This window comes from Aspergillus alliaceus (assembly GCF_009176365.1).
Source record: "Aspergillus alliaceus strain CBS 536.65 unplaced genomic scaffold BDW43scaffold_17, whole genome shotgun sequence".
Taxonomy (NCBI): domain Eukaryota; kingdom Fungi; phylum Ascomycota; class Eurotiomycetes; order Eurotiales; family Aspergillaceae; genus Aspergillus; species Aspergillus alliaceus.
This window is the reverse complement of record NW_022474700.1, coordinates 299,435-322,581: the sequence shown is the minus strand read 5'-3', so window position 1 is coordinate 322,581 and position 23,147 is coordinate 299,435. Positions and strand designations below refer to the sequence as shown.

The window sequence follows — 23,147 nt, the reverse complement described above, 5'->3', positions numbered from 1 at the left end:
GCGCTTAGCGTTGAACATTTTTTTTTTTTTTTTTTTTTTTTTTTTTTTTTTGGAAGTATTCTTTTTATCTTTACTGCTTCAAACACTACCCTTGTTTACTGCAGCTGAACACACGCACTACATAACGGTGTAACATTCCTTTGCCATTCTTCGTCCCAGCCACCCCGCATGGATTGCGATGGCTGGAAAACTGACCCTGAGGTCCTGAATATCTAACGTGGGATTAGAGACAGTCAGAGGGTCTCCGATAGCCACCCGAAGACATTGGAACGGGCCAGAGCAATTGTTCCCATGATATAGCGCAAAAGGTTGCCGTAGGCAATGGTGGCGGAAAACCAAAGGCAAAGAGAGCTTTCTCCACAAGCGAGTCAGAGGCGCCACCGGAAGACCCCCTCAAGGTAGTGGGGAAGTGTGGCTGGTGATGCCCATTCCTACTCAAGTAGCGATCCACCATCCAAGTGAACGATTGGCAAATGTTATTCCAATCACGATCTGTTGGTCGCGATGATCGGATCCACCGGCGATCCCTTTCCTTTCAGTCGGTCAAGAGCGCGGATTTACTTCCTATCCTTGATATCGGGCAGTCACCATGACGCTGCCTTTGACGTCGCCCGTAGTACCAAGTCCCTGTTTTTGATACCAAGTTAGTAAAACCATCTTGCAGGCTGCATGAAGAGACAGGGCCATAGAAGATGTTAATTTCAGAATGTAATGCCACTTTCAACACCATCATCACTCTCTTGCAGGATGCGTGGTACCTTTCTTCATGCAAACCGGGCTGAAACGGAAAAGGAAACGAGGAGAGTGATTCATCCATGGTTATCGGAAAGTCTTAGGATTGTCTAATCGCACTTTCGGCCTATGCCTGCCTATCTCTTCAGAACCGAACGGACTTCACCCACGCTGTTCCTTTGATTTCCATGGATACGATGGGAGCAACAAAAGAAAATAAGAAAACGGGAAAATAAAAACTAATCTTGAATCCACCCAAACTATCGCGCACTAAGTGCGCGTGTCCTATGAGAAGGCTGGGTAGGACCAAGTGGGCTGAAGTGGATCGGTGGCGGCCGAGTTCATAGGCCGTGATAAATCGAACGGTCCAAACAATTTACCTTGCAGGCCAAGATTAAGACCAAATTCGGTGGGCTGGTCGATGACTTCACCTCGCATAGGAATTGGTCCGTGTTGATGCCCTAGCCACGTTGGCTGAATACCTTGGATAACCAGCCGCGCGGTAGCCAGTGACGATCGCATTAGAGAAGGGTCAAAGGGGAAAAAAAAGGAAAAAGGAAAAATGAAAAAGAAAATGGGAACTGAAAAATTCTTATTGTTTACGAGAAGCTTGGAATAGAGCTGAGATTGGCGCGTCGCTTCCTGTCTTTTTAAACCAGTTCCTTCCCCCTCCGATCTCTTGCCCTTCTTTTCCCCTGCCACAATCCATCCAGCTTCCTCCCTTGATCACTTGGCTGACGCTCCATCCCCACCGATTGTCTATCTTCTACCTTGCCTTCGACTTTCTTCACTTCCAGCCTCACAACTTCCGTCATCATGAAGACCGCTGCTTTCTACTCTCTGGCTATGCTGGCTGCTGCCAGCATGGTGAGCGCTGATGTCTCCGTCGGCGAATGCGCTGTATGCTTATAACTGCTGATACTTACCCTGGAAGAACCGTCACTGATCCTTCTCTTTTAGCAAATGTGTATCAACAACATGAACGGCAAGGCTTCTGAATTGGGCTGTTCTAGCGGGGACTTGGCTTGCCTGTGCAAGTCTAACAACTACCAGTGGGGTATCCGCGATTGCACTTCCCAGGCTTGCCCTAACGATGATTCCGCCGCTGTCGTCGCTGCCGCTCTTGCTGCTTGCCCCAACTCCGGCTCTTCCTCTGGATCTGGCAGCAGTGCTACTGGTACTAAGACCGGTGACTCTGCCTCTGCTACCGGCACTGGTGCTTCTAAGACCGGCGACTCTGCTTCCTCCACGGGAACTGGTGCTACCGCTACCGGCACTGGTGCTTCCAAGACCGGCGACTCTGCTTCCTCCACGGGAACTGGTGCTACCGCTACTGGCACTGATGCCTCCAAGACTAGTGGCTCTGCTTCTGCCACTGGTACTGATGCCTCTAAGACCGGTCATTCTTCCTCTGCTACCGTGACCGGTTCTAGCACCCTGAGCACTGCTGCAAGCACCACCACCGATGGCTCCAGCTCCTCCGAGACTGGCTCCAACGGCGGCAGCTCCACCAACGGCTCTAACGGTGGTTCTAGCGGCGGTAGCAGCGCGACCGAGACCGCTCCCTCCAGCTCCTCGACCGGCGAGTCCGCTGCTTCCAAGACTGTCATCGGTAGCGGCGCCTTGGGTGCCCTTGCGCTCGCCGCCTTCTTCGTTCTCTAAATGCCTTATTTTAATGAATGACCGAGTCCTTAAAAAAAGCGATGGTGTTCATAATTCCCAGCCATTCCTCGCTTGATTTGTTATGCCCGGGTGATGATTTCTTGTGTCGGGGTCCGAAGAATCCGGCCTCTCCTGTACTGTACATGTGTTTGTAACGGTTCCTACGTTTATGACGGTAGATACTTAGTGACAACTCAGCCATAGCTGTGTTATGACTTACTAATTTGAAATGATTCATAATTCTTACATCCATTTGACCTTTTTCACTTTTGTTAATGCGAAGCATAACTTGTTATCCTTAGTGATCGAACTGGCGTACGGGTCGGAAGATTTTCCGTCGTAGAGCAATTAGATCAAGAGCTATCTGTTTTCTCTCCTTGAATAACAGTACTGAGATCGGACACTGTGGTAACCATTAAACAACGCCTTATCCCTCCCCCTTGTAGAAATGATGCTCGATGAAAACTGATTGTATTTGACTAAACTACTTTGTTGATTGTATGTAGACTAGTTGGGGGTATAGATAGGAAGAGGACGAACGAAGGCGGTGTCAAGGGGCGGTCAATTTAATTGCCCGACAAGTACTACATGGAGTAAGTAAACACCTAAGGCACCAGAGTCCATTCTAAGGGAAGACGCACGTGCATCCCATGCCAGTTCTCCGCATGTGATTGCTTGGCAAGACAAAAGAAAGGAGATCACTCGACGCCGTTCAGATGGTGAATGAAGATAGTGATGTGGTCAGGTTGGATATATTAATTCATTAAAAAGTTCCTGTCGTCCGTTACATACATCTGGTCGCTTTGACGAAGCGCGCCGGAGTAATGGCAGCCAACTATTTGGAGTTTGGCGCCCGTTCACCCGGCACTCTGACCTGGCGATGTCACGGAAGGGTTGCAGCATATGTGAGTGATCAGGTATCTATATAGGGAGGTGTGTCCAACATCATGACCTGGAATTAGCGCAATATTGTTTCTCACCACAACGTACCGACTCCGTAGTCAAGGCAGCACGGCACTTGGATTGAATCACTCGGGATTGAGCATCGTGATCAACTCGGTATCGGAACCCCAGTTGACCCGCACCGAGCCGAGGTCCAAGTCACGGGGTGTCCTATTCCGGTAATCCTCCTATTGCTCGGCCTCGGCCGTCTCCAGGCTTTCGACCTGTTGGAGTTAAGTTAATTATCTTTCTTCAGTCGCTCTTCTCCCAGTGAGATTGATTTTGTTGTCTTCCGGCATCCGCTTCCTTTAAATCCCAACACTCCTCTCACTGAACCCCGGCGACCCCCGGCACTCTTTTCAAACACCTCTCTCGTACTATCTTTACCCTCGTCTTCTCCCCCGCGTTCAGTTTTCCCCGCTCTCGGACCTCCCGCCATCATGTCCTCCGCGTCTGCCTCTACACCGGAGACAATCCGGGACGATGTCAAGCTCGCAGAGCCAAAGGCTGTCAACCAGACTATTGCGCAGATTCGTTCCCTCGCTGCTGGTGCTGCCGGTGGTGTCTGCGCGGTTATCGTCGGACATCCTTTCGACCTGGTCAAGGTCCGCCTCCAGACTGCGGAGAAGGGGGTTTACAGCGGTGCAATTGATGTCGTGAAGAGGACGGTCGCCCGTGAGGGCCTTGTTCGCGTAAGCCTTTGCTCTGCACAACTCTAAGATATCGTGTTAACCAGATGCAGGGATTGTATGCTGGTGTTTCGGCTCCTTTGGTGGGAGTCACCCCTATGTGTGAGTTTCCATTCCCATACACCATTACCTACAAATAGGTCACTAACTGCCTTCTAGTTGCTGTCAGCTTCTGGGTATGTATCAATTGGAATACAGGAATTTCTCGCGCCCCCTAGATTATACGCTAACAAGTCCACAGGGTTATGACGTGGGCAAGACGCTTGTCAGCAAATTCTCCGAAGTGCGTGTGGAGAACAACACCCCTCAGTACAGCATTGGTCAGATTTCTGCAGCCGGTTTCTTCTCCGCCATTCCCATGACCTTGATCACGGCCCCCTTTGAGCGTGTGAAGGTGCTCTTACAAATCCAAGGCCAGAACCCTCCTCCTCCGGGACAGAAGCCTAAGTACTCCGGTGGTCTGGATGTGGTTCGGCAATTGTACAAGGAGGGCGGTATCCGCAGTGTTTTCCGAGGAAGCGCAATGACGCTGGCTCGTGACGGACCCGGATCGGCCGCCTACTTCGCCGCTTACGAGTATATCAAGCGCTCCCTGACACCTAAGGATGCGAATGGCAATGCCACAGGCCAACTCTCCATGCCAGCTGTCTTGGCTGCTGGTGGTGCGGCTGGTATTGCCATGTGGATTCCCGTTTTCCCCGTCGACACCATTAAGTCGCGGTTGCAGAGCGCCCCGGGTAAGCCCACTATTGGCGGGACTATCCGGACCGTCTACGCCAGCGGCGGTTTCAAGGCTTTCTTCCCTGGATTCGGCCCGGCCTTGGCCAGAGCGGTTCCCGCCAACGCAGCTACCTTGTATGTTCCCTTTGCCCCATCTATCCCGACCCAAAGTATTCACTAATGAATATCAGCGCCGGAGTTGAACTCGCCCACAACTTTATGAAGAAGTTGTTCGACGACTGAATCTGAGGCCTCTTGGCCTAGTCATTCCCTAAAAAAAAGGAGAACCCCGGTTACGGTTCTGTATATTTATCGTTCATTTGATGTTTGAAATCATTGCGGCGTTCCTGTGTCTTTTGTTCTTGGTTAGATCTTTGAGCATTTAGCGTGCCTGGATATCCTGTTTCCATTACTTAGACTTGATGTTTTCCTTGCTGTCTAGATTGGTTTCTAGGAATACCCATGGTTTACCGGGTTGGTTTACATGTTTCCCTTTTTGCGTGCGGTATAGATGAAAACATCTTGTAGATAGTCCTGGCTAGCTATGACATCCTTTTAACTATACATATCAGATTCCCGATAATAACCTAGGAATCGAGCAAAGAAACGGTGGCCTACCTTCTAACAGATCGACCTGTACACAGATCACTCCATAAATAATACGCGCCGAAGGACACTCCCACACACCTGTCGTGGCACATTCGTAGATATAGACAAAAGTGCTGGTCACTGATTGGCTAATCACCTAGTTACATCCACGTGATATGATATCGGCCTTGTTTGCGCGAAACCGACCAAGAATCTGAAGCTCCTCCCGATTCTCAGTCAATCAATGGACATCTACTCACGAACCTGAAACCGCCTCCCTCGGACCTCACCCAATACCTCTTTCCACAAGCCACGCCACAATCCAATCCAATTGCCCGCCCACCCAGTCATACCCACACCAACCCAACAAACCCCCACCAATGCTCTAACCCCATATAAACCACCACACCAGCAGCAAGAATAAAGAAAAAAAAAATATGAACACCGAATTCCAAACTACCCTCTCAACCCTCGAGAACAGGCTCAACACCCTAATAACCAGCCTCACAACTTCCCCAACAGCTGCCGGTGCGCCAGCAGCAGCCGTCAACCTCCTCGACGCCGACACCACCCTCACATCCGCGATCCAAACCCTCCGCACCCACCAAGACAACTACGCGCGGATCCTCCGCCTACGCAGCGAAGCGGCAGACCTCGAAGACAAAGTAAAAGGCATCATCAAAACAGTCGTGGGATACGAGAAGGAGATCCGCACAACCTGCTCCTCCCACAAGGTGGACAGCTCCGACAGCGACAGTTCCGACGATGACAGCGACGTAGAGATGAGGGATGAAGGAGACAACCAGCATGCGAAGCTACGGGGCATAAAGGAGGTAGATTATCGGCTGTTGCTTGATTTTGCGCGGCGGATTAGTAAATATAACCATCAGGCGGCGGCGGATGCGGAGGAAGGGGCTAAGGCGCGGGTTAGGGGGGACGATGCGGAGATGACGGGGATGAATGGGAATAATGAGGAGGGGGCGGAGCCGGTGGCTCGGGTGACGAAGGATGCGACGTCTTGGTTGGATGAGTCGGCGAATATGACGCGGCAGATGTACATGTTGCCTTATCCGATGGAGGACCGGATACGGTTGGGGCTTATGGGGCAAATTCAGCTGGCTGCTGTGGAAGGGCGGCCGGGCTTTGATTCGGATCAGGAGGTTGAGAGGTTGATTCGCGAGGCTGAGGGATTTGGGGTCGTGGATGCGCCGGTGGCGGCGCAAGTGGAGGAGTCGAGTCGCGTTGGGGAGGCTGCGAAGGCGGCTGTTCAGGCTGGGTCTGCTGCGACTGGCAGTGGGTCGAGTTCTGCGCCGAAGCCTAAGCCAAAGGCTACCCTTGATTTGGATCTGGATGATGATGATGATGAGGATGATTTTTGAGCTGAGGGTGAACGTCCGTTCCAATGCTTTTTGCTGTTGTCTTTGGGGGGACCTGTACGCACGCATGATACCACGCATTTTGATACTGCATTTCTGGGAGTATACTGTATTTGATGTTATATCTTAATGAGAGATATATGACGAGCATTTTCAAGATCGAGTGAACTGGCTATGATAAGGGGCTATAGGTCTGCTTTGCGGTCTTTCCGAGCATCTAAGCTCTTGCCATGGCGTATATTTAACACAACGTCTTCTCTTCAACTTGCTTCACAAATCATTGAAAAGTGTCTCCGACGTTCGTGCACCCTACTAGTCACTTCTTACATAGTTGCTTCATTTCCATATCAATAGCTTGCTGACCTAGTAAAGTGTCTAGCCACCATTGAATGATAAGCCAGACTTCATGTCTGAACAATACAGCGTCGTCCGTAGACGAGCCATGGCGTGAGAAAGGGGATCAATTTGTGTTCACCTCAAGGTGCTTATGCTATGCCCAGCTGTGTAGGATAAAACACGGCCTCGAAGATTATGCCGCGTAGCCTGTACTGTTGAACAATTGAATGGAGGTAGATACATTGAGCGAAAAGTCTTTGTCACTGTTCGAGTTGTAGTCTTGCTAGGTGAATCTTTGAGCTGTCCACTCGAGGGACATGTATGCAGGGACTGGGGGGGGTGAACTCGATGTCAATGTATGAGATAGATTCAATTGGACCTTCGAGTTGGGTTTGAACATCATAATGGGAGTAAATCATATTATGTCTGGACAGCCAACCTGAAAATATGTTGTTAACATCGGATTCTAACAGTGAGATTATAGTGAATTCAGGACGGGTCAGATGATCTGCTCAAAGCGACCAGAAATTCGTAGATTCCATGTGACTCGACGCTAGACATCGAGTGAATGTTTCAGTTGTGTTGCAATTCCCTCATTCATGTTCTTCTTCCAACCTCACCTCACCGATACCGACACCGACGTCATGGGTGATCTATTTGAGTCGAAGTTCCCTGGCTTGGACCAGCGTGAATTCATCGCCCTTTCAAACCTCCTCTCGCTTCGAAATGATGGACTGGCGGAGCCAGTTTGTTCACTCTATGACGATGAAGATGGAGAGCCAGAAAATCAAAACGATGTAAGTAGCATCAAAACAAACTAGGCTCACCAAATCCAAAACAATGGTCACTACAAGCTGAAAAGGAAGTTTCAGGATTGCTTAGCTGAGTTAGCTGCTACTGTTAAAGGCGAAGGGTTTGTCGCAAGCTCTGATATGAAAGAGGGACAGGACGGGTTTACAATTTGGATGTTGAAACGAAGGTTTTGGAGATTCTGACCACGCTACTTTTTCAAACTTGAGTTTGTTACTAAGAAATATATCCTCTCACAAAGGAGGTAAGGATCCATCAACCAGGTGTGCAGTACAAGTTGAAAGCTGAGATGCCTTAGAAAAAAGAATTTCTTCATTCATTGCGGAGCGAGATGCTCACGTACTATTGTCCTCGGCTCGAGAGCACCTATGTCCCAAACCTGAAGTCGAACTTGAAGGAATGCTGTCGCATTTTCCATGATGATGAAGACGACAACTTTGTCCCAGCCTGTCGGCACCTTCGAGCTCGTCCTCAACTGATCTTCAGCAAGGATTTACCCGGCCGGGCGTTGAGTTTCAAATACTGTCATTGCTACAAGAGCTTACGGGGTACGCATGACGAAGCTAGCCCGAGAACTGCTCCTATGTTCACCACACAGCACAACTCAAGCCAAGGAACTATGTGAAGATATTTGCTTCCTCAGCAGGCTGTGTGTCGCTTTAGAGACATCCACAGATGTTTGAAGCCAAGCCCGAGCTTCTGAAAGGTCACGATAATCCCTATATCTCGTGATATCGTCACACAACGGGCGCTCCAAAACCCTCTCAGCCTCGAACGGGCATTCACAGCCTTGGCATACCTCTAGATTCAGCGATAGCCAAGAAGGTAATCGGCCAGAAATGGTCTGTGCCTAAAACAAGGGATTGTTTTAGCGACATACAGAAACAGGAGCTCAATGTACATGCCGAGGTGCAGATATTCTTGCATTTGAGTAGGGTTGGACCAAACTTTGGTCTGTTGCTTCCATACTTCGGTTGCAGTAAATATAGCTATTCCATGTGCTGGAAATTTCTCCGTTTAAGCCATGGTCTATCTGCAGTATATCGGCATTGACGGCTGGCAATTCAGAGAAACTATCGAACGCTCTGATACAACTACAAGAATGTCTCAAGGAGTTAAAGTCAGAGATCGAAAAGGGGATCAGCCAAAAAAAAAAGATGCCCTCTACCGGTGAAGGCAGCGACCCACCAACTACGATCCTAGCAGGACGCAGAGAAAGTCTGAAATAGAGTGGAGGGGGATGAAGGTTGAACTGAAGCATCCCGCGGTATGACCACATAAACCCGACATTCGTAATCGAATTTGCGCGACTAGAGAGCTGACACAGATAATCCAGACTTTCGTGTGAAGGAAATTCATTCACCTTTCAGCCAGAATTTTCCAGTACCCTCAGTGACGAAGAGGAGTATGTTGAAAAATGATCGACATGCTCTAAACCAACTTCCAGAAGATGCAGTATAAGCCAGATGGACTCTTACTGTAGCTCGTCATGCGGAGAAAAGTGATCTGTAACTCATCGCTTCTTCAACGACAAACGTCGCGTAACCTCTGCAGACACAAGAATCCGATATGATATGCTGCCTGAAGAGGAGGACGTTTGTGCGGACTTCGGCTTCTATTACTTCACCTCGTTTGCTGATAAGTGCAAGCTTATAGGGCTTTACAAAGGCCTACATCTTTGTGGCATTCCCACTAAGGATATCCATAAGTGGCAAGTCGAAGGTACGCTTGTTAATAGGATCAAGGAATTCTTGTACAAAATCCCTGAGCAATGCCGAGGTGGATACTTCCCTTGGTTCCTGAGGAACACAGAATATCTAGATAAGCCCATAATGCAGGAAGAGTCGATGGACAAGTACGCAGCCACATTTTTTGACAAAGCACGATCATATCTGGACAATGAGGACCAACTCAGGAAGCTCGATGAGCCAGAAACAGATGCTAAAAGACAGTGCTACTAAGTCCTAGCTCTTGCTTTACATATGATGCGCCCCAGTCCAATCGACGATGCTTGGTTCGACTTGGGATATTGTGCCTGCCTCGACGAACGCGAGAAATCCTTCGGAAACCTTTACGGAAAACTACTCGTCGGGAACAAACTATTCGAAGATGTAGGTGTGCTCCATAGTCTGAATCCTGTGCAAACCGCCACCTTTTCCGAATTTTTGCACGCATATGAATCGAGAAAATTCGATCCCCCAAGCGGCCTTCGCCCTTCCGTCTGGTCGCCAAACAATTCCTCGTGATCAACGACCCGGCCGAGTATTCTCCACATCGGGCAGTGGATGTCACTACGGCTTCATGAACTGCGAAACTCAAGAGGAAACCTGCTCCTTGATGGGAATCTACAAGGGCCTCCTGCTCAAACCCAGCCCACTTGACCTCCACGAAGCATGTATCACAGATAAGATATTCGAGTTCGCGGAGGGTTATCATGAGATGGACGCGTCGCACAGGCGCTTGATGGGGAACTTTTAAATACCCTCTACGTATATTTTTGGAGAAAAGAGAGGATTTTGATTACCATGGTTCGACTTTTAGCGTAGGGGACAATCAAATCAATAGACGATAGGCGATAAGCAATTAATTTAATCTCGACTCTGGATTTTGAAAATAACAAAAGAATAAACAATCCCCTCAGCTCGCAGAGACGATTACTCAAAACTTCCGATTAATGAATGGATTAATCAATCAACTACCATACCTTATCCCTTACTCATGTAAACATCAATAACACGGCTCAAAAAATGCCAGTATGGCAACAAACAAATAAATCCAAGTGGAGCCAGTACCCATACTTACCAGTTGACATCAATTTATCGGGGAGGAAGCTAACATTAACAATCAAAAAAAAATCCACGAATAAAAAAACAACCCACCACCAAGACCCCACGACGTAAAAGAAAAAAAAGAGGACTTCATGTCCCGCCTCCCAAAACATGTCATATTATTGGAGAACGGTATCAAATAATGAATTAGGGAGGGAAGGTCTAGGAGAAGGCCGGGCCTGTTTTCGGCGGTTCTTCGGAAAATTTTTCCTTTTCTTCGATCAGGAATAGAAGTTAAGAAATGCCACGATGCTAATTTTGTTTTATTGTACTGTGGAGATTCCAACTCCAGCTCTCGGGCGAGAAGGACTCCGTAAAGTCTAGACGCAGGTACCATAGCAGTGTAGGACCCAAGCATTGACTCACAGTGTTAGGGTTTGAGTTACTAGGTTTGACACGGTCAGACAGTTGGGGAAGTCTTCACGGGCTCGTTTTGTCAAGAATAGCTTTCTGATTGTCGTTTGGGAAACGGAATGGGGATTGTTGGGAGTGATGTGCAACAGAGATATACTAAATGAGCTCATTAATTGTTCGTATTATTAATATTACTTTTTACAGCCGTGATGTTTCGGTCCCACTGAGCCAGACGAAGGCTTCGAAGGGCTTGATAGTGACCGGTGGTTCTGATAGGGTATGGGTTGTTCGACCGGGGTAGTTAGAGAGCACGATATCTCCTTGGGAGCTGAAAGTCTTCTCTGGGATCGACCAGGATACGTCATGCGGGCGGAAGTTAGTAACTATAATCGCTCGACCAGAGGAAGCTGTTCGGGAGTAGATAAATAAATCCGGATGTTCGGGGGATAACAGCTCGAAAGATCCGTATATCAGTATGTCGGGGTACGCCTTCCGTAACCGCAGCACGCTAGCCCAGTAGTGGTACACGCTCTCCTTATCGTTGACCTGAAGTACGGCGTTCAGGCTCTGGTAGTCATCGTGAACTGGAAGCCACGGTCGAACGGAGGAGAAGCCAGCGTTGGGAGAATCATCCCACTGCATGGGCGTCCGTGCATTATCTCTCGACTTTAATCTGTATTCAGCAAGACAGGTCTCGTGTAGCGGAGTGTTTTGCGGGTCGTTGGTGGTAACCCTGTCCGTAGTTAGCCCGTACTCTATACGAAACAATGATGAGTAATGTGCGTACTCATTCCAATGGTTTAAGGTTTCAATATCCCGATACTGGTCGATTCCCCAATGTTTGGGCACGTTGGGCATTCCCAGCTCTTGGCCTTGATAGATGAACAGAGTCCCGCTCTGGCATCCTAGAAAAGTGGCCAGCATCTTAGCCGACGGCACTCGAAGTTCCGGCTCGTCGGAGCCGAATCGAGAAACAATTCGTGGCTGATCGTGATTTTCTAGGTATAATGTGTTCCAACCATTGTTTTCATGCATGAATGTTTGCCATCTCGAGACGATCGTTTTTAGTTCCTGCAGATCCCATTTTCGGGACGTGAATTTGCCCCCTGGTCCATGGTCGAGGGAAACGCTGGACTCTCTTTTAGCTCAGGCACAAATATGCAAAGGTAAGAAGTAGAGGCGTACGTTTCAAAGTGAAAGACCATGCTCAGCTCATTACGATCTTCGCCGACACTCCTGAGCATCTCATTGAGATCGTAGACTTCGGGCATCTCCCCAACAGAGAAAGCATCGTATTGTTTCAGAATCTTACCAAGACCCTGAAGATACTCGTGGAGCCTGGGGCCACATGCGAAATGCTTCGTTCCGTCTTGCCATGGCGAATCAGGATTTGTTACTTCCGCGTTGGGGTAGTCCTGATCCTTGCTGATAAGATTGATCGCATCCATCCGAAAGCCATCGGCGCCCTTGGTAAGCCAGTATCGGATGATATCATGTACTGCCGCACGAACGTACGGGTTCTCCCAGTTCAGGTCCGGTTGTTCTTTCGCAAATAAATGCAAGTAGTATTCGCCGGATGGTTCGTCGTATTCCCAGACACTCCCTGTCAATCATTAATATAGGGACCATTCGAGCTCATTGGTCATATACACACCCCCAAAGTATGATTTCCAGTTGTTCGGTGGCTGTGGCTTTCCATCTTTTCCAAATACGGGCTTCTTCCAGATATACCAGTCACGGTAAGGGTTGGCTTTGGAGGAACGGGCTTCTTGGAACCATCGGTGCTGAACATATAGTGTTAACATCGTTCTCAACGAAGTGTCATGGGCAACGAACCTGGTCTGATGTATGGTTCACCACTAAGTCGAGGACTAACTTCATCCCCCGCTCGTGAATTGCGGCTATTAATTGATCGAGATCGTTGACCGTCCCGTATGGCCGATAAATATTATAATAGTCACTGATGTCGTATCCCATATCGACTTGGGGAGAACAGAAGACCGGGTTGAGCCATACTACGTTGGCCCCTAGACTTTTGATGTAGTCCAGCTTGGATATAACGCCTTGTAAATCTCCGATTCCGTCATCGTCGGAGTCTTTGAAGGATGCTGGGTAGACCTGGTATACTGTGCTTTCTTTCCACCACCGTTTCATGCTTTTCTGCGCCGGACTGGACGATCCGGATATGGTGCCGGGCTTGACTGAAGGCATGACCGATTCAGTAGAGCCCGAAGAGCCTGAGCTGACAGCAACAGAAATAGAAATAAGGCCAAAACAAAGGCAGATGAAGTTGACATGCCCGTATAAATACACAATTGATATGAAACCATGACACTACGGTTCTGTTCCTCCTCCTTTCCTTTAGAGCCCCCGATAATGATCCGCTTAGCCTGCATATACCCTTGTCGTCCCGGACATAGTCGTACTCCATAAGTGGATCTGGGCCGGCAGATGAATCCCACCAACAGCCGAATGACGTGCGAAACAGCGCATATCATTCGTTTGTGACTTCAAGCCATTGAGCTTTAAATGTAGGGCTTGGTGCGTGCCGATCCACGACCCGAATATGAGTGAAAAAAAATGGAGACATATAGCCTCCACTCGGCGAGATCTCCGTTGCTCAAATGGGTAAACTGGTTGGTGCTTTGAGACGTTAGAGTACTCAGAGTAGTGTGTGAAACAGTGGGGAGGGCTGACGGGCTTTCTTCGGAGAGACGTAAAACCTTGGGCTCCGATTCGAGAACGGCTTGGCGCGCTTCAGTTTTTCCTTTTTCAGGAAGGTTCTTTGATGGCATTACTTGATCAGATACTACTGTATATGCGCATCGGTTGTAGTGTTAGATTCAAACTTCCTGCGGACGCCTTTCCAAAGGGACGTGCATTTTTCTAAGCACCGACTAGTAAGTCAAGAACTGAATCGGTTAAAATCGCTTAACCGAGGCTGTTTTTTGCACTAGAGAATGGACTTACCTCGTGGGTTACATTAACAGGATATCTGACGAGACCACCATATTTACTCAAAATGTTGAGTTATTTGCCGAGTTCCGATCAGTAAGCAACCCATTCCGTCACCTGCTGTCTCACCTTCAGAATAGCAAACTACCCACCATTCGTCACCCCCTTAGCTAGATGCTTAGGTATCCACTGTTGCATAGCTAAGCGTTAGGGCTTGCTGTGTAACTAAAACGACCAAGAAGAGACAGTGACATATCACATAGCCTCCTTTCTTGTCATTCTCATATGATAGGACCCATTGGAGGATGTTCGGAAATTATACAAAAAATATGGGGTACCCACGAGCTAGCTCTAGGATCGACCGTGTAATTGTCTATCTGGATTTTCTTGTCGTAGATTGAATACGGCCGCATATCCTGGGTAGCTCCAGAATCCCCGAAGGTACCCGGAGATATTCAGATATCGGAGAAATTTGCCGTACATTAGGTTAGGCGCAAAGGCGATGGTCAGCGCCTATTATTTAATCAAAATTGGCGTGAAAATGAGTTCCTTAAGACGGGCTGTCCCGGGAAGATTTCCATAGTGGCAACGAAGTTACGTAGCTTTCACCCAAACCCTGCATTTGGCTCCCAACTCGAACGCGTCAATTGCTTCTGACCACAAAACATATAATGATCATCTCGGTGTAGAGGTCGCGTTACCTATCACATGTGGACTGGTATCATTCAAAGGCAATGATCTGCCCCACAACAGCAGTCAAAAAGTGGATACGGCATTGAGCATCCGCAGCGGTTGCCCCAACAGCGAATGTGTAATGTAGATCGACAGTGTACCAATGCCAGGCTTATGCCAACTAACAAAAGTAATGGCTGGCGACTTGGGTTGCTGTTTAATGCATGTCAGGTTTGCAAGTCACTGAAGATTGCTCCTCATGACATCTAAGGAGAGTGGGCAAAGAAGCAGAAAACTTGGGGTCTATCTTTGATCCCATGAGGCTTGCAATTTCTGAATTCGGCAGCTTGTCTCCCATCCTAAATCTGCCTCAATTCCGCGTAGTAAGTCAGCAACGATTTGACGCTCCTCTGGGTTCTCAAAACACTGTCCAACCGCAAATAAGAGGGGTATCGTATAGACGCGTGCGGCACTCTGAGGCCGACCAAGCGCAATGCCACAGATTTCCCTGCAACGGTAGTCGGTCTCTTTCATCAACTCACGATACCCTTGTAGGCGGTCAAAGGCAGTGCTGAGACCACTGACGGCATCTGGTGGCCTGTTGAGTGATAGGGCAAGGCGCCCAAAGTGGTATTGCTGCATTGTCGCAGCACAGGATGTCAAGCCATAGAATATTTCTGGGAAGGGCAAATATATCATTTCCGGAAGCTTTGTTATGTCCTTCGGATGATCCAATCGTAGGCACGGGCGAAACGTCTCCGGCAACCCTTCAAACCAGGACTGAAAGTCGAAGCATAATTTTATCCAGGTGGAGGTAGAAGGATATGGTGTGGATGTTGCCGGGACTGAAGATGGTGTAGGTGGGTCGCTGGGTGGATGGCCTGTGAGTTGTTCCCATTGTGACTTCTTAGACTCGGCTAAGAAATTGATTACTTTGGTGTTAAGCCAAGTTAAGCTGTTCGCCGCCCGGTCTTCGTGTGACAACGTCGCGTCAGCCGTCGCCTCGGGATTCAATGAAAGATTGCCCAAATCATCAATGGAAATACCGGCAGCCTTCCACAATGAAAGGTTCTCCTGGTCAAACTGGGTTGACGACCGGTTTATATATGAACCCAAGTAATCTAAGCGGGCGAAATTCCAAAAGGCTGCTCTAGCCCCTTGGGGGAAAGAATGGAGAGCATGCGAAGTACTGCTACACAATTGTAGCAAAGAGTTAAATAACGGCCTTACTCCCGAAAGGTGTCTAAAGCGCATTTGAGCTGTCAGCTTCGAAAAAGAGGTTGAATAGGCTAGTGACGCACGATTGCCAGTTTTCCGCAGGTTCATCCAGAATCTTGCACATGATCATGATTGTGGAAGCGGCCAGAATATTTTCGGTCTTCCTGCAAAATGTGCTAGAAGCCGATTCTTCAGTTGAGGAGGTATTAGACTGCTGTAGCTGGAGACTCAGCCATCGGCTGGCAATTTGAATCGGGGATTCCAAGATAGCCGAGCTAGATACAGACGTATAGGCTTCAGAAATGCTAGAATTCATGCGTGAAGCGGCAAGATAATAATAATTAGTTGCTTTGAGAAACCAGTCTACTTGTGTCGCATTTGGATAAATTTCCATAGTCGCAGGACTCGTGAACATTCCGCCACCTGTTGGTGACTTCACCCCTTTCATTCTGCCGAGATGCTTCGCAGCCAGAGCAGCAATTGCGTATTTTAAAAAGGGATCATTGATCGCACGTATTGGCACGTAAACCTCGAAAAATTTCGTCGAGTCTGAAATGTCCAGCCTGTCATTCAATAAGCGCGGTTCACACGGACACTCTTTCGAGCTCTAACACACCAAGGTCCTAAATAGTCCGAGAAATGCCGTATTAGAAAGGCTAGCTCATGCTCAGTCCCAGTCATGAGTTCCGAAAAGATATCCTGGAACTCATCGCTAGGCTTCGTTGGACTCCCCGAGCCGGCATTAGAAGATGGTGGTCTAGATCTGAAGCCATTATAAGCGATAACCTGGGAATGCGGAGATGTGTCGCTGTGAATATTTAGGGGACTATGACCCGCGCTTCTACTTGAAGAGCTTCGTTGTTGTTCCAAGGATGCAATATCAACAGGTCCGGTTTCTGCTGCGGGCTGGCTTGTCATGGGATTAATAGCATTAATTCGCGCAGTAGCTGATGTTAAATTAATACTCATGTTTTGGGCTGGCGAATGGGTTTCAGGTTGACTTGAATCGCTAGCTCTCCAATCTGCAGGCGATGGAATTGCAGAGTGAGCCTGGCTGGGTCTAACACTCTGTTGGTCTTCATTGTGGTTTAAGGTCACCAGATATTCACCAGTAGTCTAGTGGTATGAGATATCTTTCAAGGCAAGTTGAGCTCAAAGGACTAATGCGCGAGCTTACACTTTCTGCACCTCTGCTTGTATGTGGTTTTGAGTGGCTCTCTTGATAGGGCGCATATCGGCGCCTCACCGAAGCGCCTTGGTCTATGAATTTGCGCGTTTGAACATAACCTGGACATTCCACACCGGCGTTCATGCAACGCTGGCATTTCGGGCGTGTCTCATCACACTGAAAAGTTTAGATTGGATGGTAAGTCCGTCCGTCGTTGGTACGCACCTTGAGATGCCTCTTTTTACATCGCTCACATGCCTTGTTAGACGGCACCCCAGGCATGGTGTCCACAGGGCAGTGGGGCTTCCAATTGAGGTGAAATAGCTTCTTCTTTGATGATTCGCAACAGACCTAAACCTTCACTACATATCGAGATCAGGCTTTGACCCTTGCGTACTATGTGCGCGTTTCATTAGATTCGAAATAGAAGTAAGGAATTAGTTCGGGCACTATCGCAAGGATTGGGAAGCTTCTGTCGTCAGGGATGCTTGGCGATCACGGGACGGCTATCCCTCGGAAGACTTTCGGATATTACGGATTATAGTTCTTCCACCATTTCTCTACTCAATCTATGGAAGCCATCTCGTATCGATCATCCCTTCACCACCAACCATGCTGCGGGCAAAAACAAAACAGTGCAATTTGCCTCAAAGACCCGTGGGTCAGGCCACGTCAGGATGCATCTACTCTCCAATTGAGGATGCAACGAAATCGCGCCCAGAACATGGACGCTACGACTCGGGCAATATCTCAGATGTAGAAAAAAACCACATATATAATGGATGGATTCGTTAGTTACTTCTGGGTAATTCAATGAACGGCGTATACTTGCTAACACCCCTAGATGCTGGGAAACCCCACAATCTTATCTGCTCCCGCTGTCGGGCCCCAGGCAACTTGATGCTGTGTGAGACCTGCTGCAGATCTTACCACGTATCTTGTCTACCAGCACACGAAGTATCCGGGTCGATCAAGCCGTTTCATTGCCCATCCTGTAGAAGCAAACGGTGGGACCAGTCACCGCCCCAATTTGGAAGGTCCGCTCCATCGTCAAACGCCTCACGGTGTAGCACTCCAGGTCTAAATAGCTATAGCAGAGTGGCAAGTCCTTCTGAACATGGCCATCATGATGCACACCACATTTTGTCAACTTTAGGCCCATCTAAAATGGCCGCGCAGTCTCCTTCTGTCTATTCTTCTCCGGGAGTAGACCGTCAACAATCTTTGCCGTATCCCGGAACCCTCGCGACTCCAGAGGCAGTCATGTTATCCCGCGCCAGGAACTTTCTAGTGAAATTTGGCCAATTTCCTGTTGATCAAGATTTCAGGCCCGAACTAATACAGAGAATATCATCCATGATGACAGAACTTGATGCTCAACAATCGCTACAGCAGGAAATTCAGAAACAGCAGGCAGAGAATGCGGCTTTACGCAAAGAAAATGCTAATTTTCGAGCATATTTTGCTCCAAGGTTGCCAATGAGTGAGCCTATCATCAATGCTTCAACAAGCAACACTCCTTCGATTTTCCAAGGACCGTCGTCTGATACGAGCGGGAAGTCTTGGGACCGGATTGTGATGGACTTGATTTGATTTCGATAGACATGAATGACTTATATGCGCGTCACACCAGTTGCGAGACCCGAGAGTGCTAGAGCCTTATGTATAGGACGTGCTGTATATTTCTCACGCTCAACATGCACATGTTCTCATCGAAAGGTTGAGATCGCGGAGCTCAACATTATTGACAAGTCTATTGCGATACTTGATCCACAGAACCTCAGATCCACAGCCATATTCGCCGTGCTGCTTGTGGAGCGCTTGCTGGGTTGAAGTGCAATACGTTCGAGGCATCCTGGGCATTATAGATCGCCTTAACCCTTTCTAGGTCCCCTCAACAATTTGGAGAAGAGACCCGAAAGACCCTATGAGACAATTTTTTGGAAGCTATACTACCATGATCTCTGATCACACGCTTAAATACTTCAATAGGCAATAATACTGACGTGGGAAATTTAATAGACGACTGAAGGGTACTGTGCAGGCCACCACCAACTACTAATTCGTGAGAGACTGAAGCTCAACCGACTGCCAAAGAGGACAATCGACTTGATTTAGTACACGCACTATGACTAATTCCACAGCGGTCATAACTACGATTTCGATTGATCTTCGACTGCGGCCCGTTTCAGGAGACTCGAAGAAAAAGAAATGAGGCGGTTGGGGTCAATATTTTCCGGTGCAACATTTTCTACCAATTGCGGGGTTTTTCCCTGAGGCTATAACGCAGCCGAACTGAATTCTGAAATGATCGGCATTTTCAATGTTACATGCAGAAGCCTTTCAGGTCTACGGCTTTTTGTGGATGGTTTTTCCCTTCCAGGTAGTTATTGCTACCAATTATAGCGGCCATTACCGCCATACTATATTTCTCCGACAAAGAGGGGTTGCATCCAATGTCACATTTTGAGATTGAATCAAATAAGCCAATTGATTTATTCCCAGCTCTCACATGGACGACTTGTTATTGCGGGGGGACGTCAAGGATACCTGTGCCCCCTCGTGAGGCGCTGGATTGTTTGGTATTGGCGCGAACATTCATAGCCATATAGTCCAGCCACATGAGAAGCAAGGGATGAAATACAGCAACGATCTGCGGGGTCCCCCTTTTCTTTGCGATTTTTTTTTTGACACTGTGCTGTTCATCATCCTGTTTGCTTCATCATCTGAGCATTTGGTTCAATCCTCACATCATGCTAGGTTTAAAACCGAAGAAACTCTTAGAGGGAATAGCTCTAACATTTCTTTTACCGAGTCCAATACATGGACAGCATGGGGGACAAAATGACTTTGACGTGCTGGACTATGTTGACCCGCTTATTGGGACAGCCAATGGAGGCATGTATTTGTGTGATAGGGGGACCTAGATACTACTTGCAATGACTTGTGCTAATCAAGCATAACAGGGCATTCCTTTGCTGGGGCAACCTTACCATTCGGTAACGTATCCCTGACTTGAACATTTATATCGCTCTCTAACGTAAGAAAAGGAATGGCAAAAGCGGTAGCAGACACACAGGGTGAGAATCAGGCTGGCTTTGCATTTGACACCACAACCGTCACTGGCTTCTCACATACACATGATTCTGGGACTGGTGGTGTAAGTGACTAGACAATCTTGTCGCGACTTGAAAATTTTTGACTTGCTTTTAGTCGCCATCCATGGGGAATTTCCCAATCTTTGCGCAACCAAACTGCCCGGACGATGATATCAACAAGTGTAAATGGCAGCAAAATGATCGGGCGGTCGCATGGATACGCGATTCACCTAAAGCCAGACCAGGCTACTTCGGTATTGATTTACAAAATGGCGTGCGCGCAGAGATGACGGTGACAAATCGCTCCGCACTATATCGATTTACATTTAACGATGCGTCCACGGAGTCTCTCAGTCCAGTTATTCTTGTTGATCTCATGGACCTGCCCCAGTCGCGAAAGGGTGGTACGGCTTCAGTTGATTCGTCGGGACGCCTTACCGGAAATGCCACATTCAACCCAAGTTTCGGCATTGGGACTTATGAACTCCATTTCTGCGTAGACTTTGAGGGCGCCGATGTGCGTGACACAGGGACTTGGGTTAAAAGTCGGGCTAATTTCAGTGAGAAAACAGTCACGATCACTGCAGACGGGAGCAATACTGCAGCCTCACTCTCGGCTGGCACCTTTACAAGGTTCCATGCATTGAAGGATAATACTATCACTGCACGAGTTGGCGTCAGTTTCATGAGTGTTAAGCAAGCTTGTTCCAACGCAGAGATAGAGCAACCAGATTTCGATTTTGCTAAAACGGTGTCTAGCGCCGAATCTGCGTGGAGAGAGAAACTGAATGTGATATCCATCAAAGCTGATGGAGTCTCTTCTGATCTGCAAAAGGTCTTCTGGAGCGGTGCATATCGGGCCATGATCAGTCCACAAGATTACACAGGAGAGAATCCTCTTTGGAAAAGTGATGAGCCGTATTATGACAGCTTCTATTGGTGAGAAGGCCTCTAGATATGGTTATCGAGTTGCTGACAAAGAAATAATAGTATATGGGATTCGTACCGCGGAGTCCACCAGTTGCTGACTTTGATGGACCCCTTGTCTCAATCTCGGATGATCAGGAGCCTGGTTGACATTTACCGCCATGAAGGTTACTTACCCGACTGTCGCATGTCCCTTTGTAAGGGGCACACTCAAGGAGGCTCCAATGCAGATGTTCTGATTGCTGATGCTTTCTTGAAGAATGTCAAAGATGTTGATTGGGACACAGCCTATGAAGCTATTGTAAAGGATGCAGAAGTTGAGCCGCTCAATTGGGATGTCGAAGGACGCGGAGGTCTTCGGAGTTGGAAAGCACTTGGCTACATACCTACCGACGACTACGATCCTGATGGCACAGGGTTGCATACCCGTAGTATTTCGAGAACCGTCGAATATGCGTACAACGACTTTTGTATCGCCGAGGTTGCTAAGCGAATGGGTCATCAAAGTGACTATGAAAAATACCTTAAGCGCGCTTCTAACTGGCAGAATATGTTCAAAGAGGACCAAACATCAGCAATCCATGGTATTGACACAAATTTCACGGGCTTTCTGCAGCCTCGCTATTTGAATGGGACTTGGGGATATCAGGACCCCATATTCTGCAGTCCATTGATGAATTTTACGTCTTGCTATCTGGACCCAAATGGCCACGAGACATACGAAGGCAGCTGCTGGCTTTATACATTGTATGTTGTCATTCTCTGGCGCAAGTGTTTAGGCTGACGTTGCTCTGTAGTTATGCACCACAGGACATGGCTTTGCTGATAAAGCGTCTTGGAGGTCCCCGTCTCTTCACATCCCGGCTCTCCTACCTCCACGATTCAGGTATACTCTATGTTGGAGATGAACAGGCCTTCCTTACCGTTTTCCAATTCCATTACTCCGGGCGACCAGCACTCTCGGCCGAGCGCGCCCACTTTTACATTCCCTCCCAATTCAATACATCAGTTTCGGGAATCCCTGGGAACGATGATGGTGGGGCAATGGGCGCCTTTGCAGTATTGAGTATGATAGGGCTCTTCCCAGTCCATGGGCAAGATGTCTATCTTATCACGCCGCCCTTCTTCGAAGAGATTAGTATCCGAAACAAAGACAACGGCAGAGTTGCGACAATTTGTAATATCAACTTTGATCCAAGTTACAAGGCTATTTATATTCAAAGTGTTAAGCGGGATGGTAAGCCGTGGACAAAGAACTGGATTGGCCATGACTTTTTTACTCAAGGTGGTGTGCTTGAGCTCGAGCTAGGCCCGGAGGAAAGCGCCTGGGGAACGAGGGTTGAGGATCTTCCTCCAAGTATGAGCGACTACTCAGTATAGTAGTGTCAAAGTAGTTGAGCTTGCTTGGATCAATTCACTTGACTTATTTGGGCTCGGTATGATAACGCACGAAGTAACTAGCTCATATAGCTTGCACATAATTCCATATTGTACTGATCTCGGCTTGCGCATATAAACACTGCCGCGACAATACCCGGGCTATAGCGTTCAGCCACATAAGGAAGTTGAATAGATCTTCTTAACGTTTAATTAACCAGTTAAGCACGTTTGTTTCGTGATGTGGGCACTTTTCTTGGGATATCATAGACTGTCCCCTATTTGATGTATCAATTGGGATAAACATTACGTTCGATGACGACTCTTCAGAATAGCAAGCACTTGGCCTCACCACAGACCAGATTTAGATGCACAGACTGCAAGCGTGATAACTCGGATACAGTTACCTTCCCGGCGATTCACCGAATTTAAACGAGACTCGGGGTTAACTTACGATCTCGACTATTACAATCAGTCACTAGTGCAGACATGCTTCCTGATCTTAAGGAGCCTCGTCGGTCAGAGTTAGCCCAATCCACTGCGTCTGATATTTTAGACTCCTGTGCCATGGTTCACAAAGACTCTCCAGTTCCCCAAGCTCATAGTACTTCCTCTATTCACTGCGGGCAAATTTAAAATTTAGAATCAGGATATAAGAAGTATAATAAAAATCAAAATTTTGAAAATCAGTAGTT

At 48.0% G+C, this 23,147-nt stretch overlaps 10 protein-coding genes across 10 annotated transcripts; 7 read left to right on the top strand and 3 right to left on the bottom strand.

The window, feature by feature from the left end:
- Window positions 1–1,548: 1,548 nt before the first annotated feature.
- Window positions 1,549–2,394, top strand: BDW43DRAFT_310362 (CFEM domain-containing protein; the record flags this gene model as incomplete). Its single annotated transcript, XM_032046923.1, has 2 exons — window positions 1,549–1,632; window positions 1,693–2,394. 2 exons carry the CDS (start codon window positions 1,549–1,551, stop codon window positions 2,392–2,394), a joined length of 786 nt encoding a protein of 261 aa, XP_031901178.1.
- Window positions 2,395–3,776: 1,382 nt separating this feature from the next.
- On the top strand, window positions 3,777–4,988 carry BDW43DRAFT_310361 (carnitine:acyl carnitine antiporter; the record flags this gene model as incomplete). The annotated part of the gene is made up of 5 exons (XM_032046922.1): window positions 3,777–4,028; window positions 4,079–4,127; window positions 4,185–4,201; window positions 4,267–4,880; window positions 4,937–4,988. 5 exons carry the CDS (start codon window positions 3,777–3,779, stop codon window positions 4,986–4,988), a joined length of 984 nt encoding a protein of 327 aa, XP_031901177.1.
- A 782-nt stretch (window positions 4,989–5,770) lies between these two features.
- BDW43DRAFT_310360 (uncharacterized protein) lies at window positions 5,771–6,712 on the top strand (the record flags this gene model as incomplete). Its single annotated transcript, XM_032046921.1, has 1 exon — window positions 5,771–6,712. The coding sequence occupies one exon, from the start codon at window positions 5,771–5,773 to the stop codon at window positions 6,710–6,712; it is 942 nt and encodes a 313-aa protein (XP_031901176.1).
- A 932-nt stretch (window positions 6,713–7,644) lies between these two features.
- On the top strand, window positions 7,645–8,480 carry BDW43DRAFT_310359 (uncharacterized protein; the record flags this gene model as incomplete). The annotated part of the gene is made up of 2 exons (XM_032046920.1): window positions 7,645–7,842; window positions 8,154–8,480. 2 exons carry the CDS (start codon window positions 7,645–7,647, stop codon window positions 8,478–8,480), a joined length of 525 nt encoding a protein of 174 aa, XP_031901175.1.
- Window positions 8,481–10,030: 1,550 nt separating this feature from the next.
- BDW43DRAFT_310358 (uncharacterized protein) lies at window positions 10,031–10,333 on the top strand (the record flags this gene model as incomplete). Its single annotated transcript, XM_032046919.1, has 1 exon — window positions 10,031–10,333. The coding sequence occupies one exon, from the start codon at window positions 10,031–10,033 to the stop codon at window positions 10,331–10,333; it is 303 nt and encodes a 100-aa protein (XP_031901174.1).
- A 162-nt stretch (window positions 10,334–10,495) lies between these two features.
- Window positions 10,496–11,138, bottom strand: BDW43DRAFT_59675 (uncharacterized protein). The gene has a single exon (XM_032050279.1). The coding sequence runs from the start codon at window positions 11,039–11,041 to the stop codon at window positions 10,700–10,702; it is 342 nt and encodes a 113-aa protein (XP_031901173.1). The 5' UTR covers window positions 11,042–11,138; the 3' UTR covers window positions 10,496–10,699.
- BDW43DRAFT_59683 (glycoside hydrolase family 13 protein) lies at window positions 11,139–13,405 on the bottom strand. The gene is made up of 5 exons (XM_032050281.1): window positions 12,874–13,405; window positions 12,692–12,821; window positions 12,223–12,640; window positions 11,825–12,166; window positions 11,139–11,770 (listed from the first exon to the last, which is right to left on the bottom strand). The coding sequence occupies exons 1-5, from the start codon at window positions 13,246–13,248 to the stop codon at window positions 11,236–11,238; spliced, it is 1,800 nt and encodes a 599-aa protein (XP_031901172.1). The 5' UTR covers window positions 13,249–13,405; the 3' UTR covers window positions 11,139–11,235.
- A 994-nt stretch (window positions 13,406–14,399) lies between these two features.
- Window positions 14,400–17,461, bottom strand: BDW43DRAFT_59681 (Zn(II)2Cys6 transcription factor). Its single transcript, XM_032050280.1, has 5 exons — window positions 17,276–17,461; window positions 17,060–17,227; window positions 16,499–16,998; window positions 15,966–16,445; window positions 14,400–15,907 (listed from the first exon to the last, which is right to left on the bottom strand). The coding sequence occupies exons 1-5, from the start codon at window positions 17,330–17,332 to the stop codon at window positions 14,968–14,970; spliced, it is 2,145 nt and encodes a 714-aa protein (XP_031901171.1). The 5' UTR covers window positions 17,333–17,461; the 3' UTR covers window positions 14,400–14,967.
- Window positions 17,462–18,217: 756 nt separating this feature from the next.
- Window positions 18,218–18,643, top strand: BDW43DRAFT_310355 (PHD finger protein; the record flags this gene model as incomplete). The annotated part of the gene is made up of 1 exon (XM_032046918.1): window positions 18,218–18,643. The coding sequence occupies one exon, from the start codon at window positions 18,218–18,220 to the stop codon at window positions 18,641–18,643; it is 426 nt and encodes a 141-aa protein (XP_031901170.1).
- Window positions 18,644–19,926: 1,283 nt separating this feature from the next.
- BDW43DRAFT_273853 (glycoside hydrolase family 92 protein) lies at window positions 19,927–22,628 on the top strand. Its single transcript, XM_032041676.1, has 4 exons — window positions 19,927–20,210; window positions 20,264–21,087; window positions 21,139–21,822; window positions 21,873–22,628. Exons 1-4 carry the CDS (start codon window positions 20,103–20,105, stop codon window positions 22,453–22,455), a joined length of 2,199 nt encoding a protein of 732 aa, XP_031901169.1. The 5' UTR covers window positions 19,927–20,102; the 3' UTR covers window positions 22,456–22,628.
- Window positions 22,629–23,147: the final 519 nt, after the last annotated feature.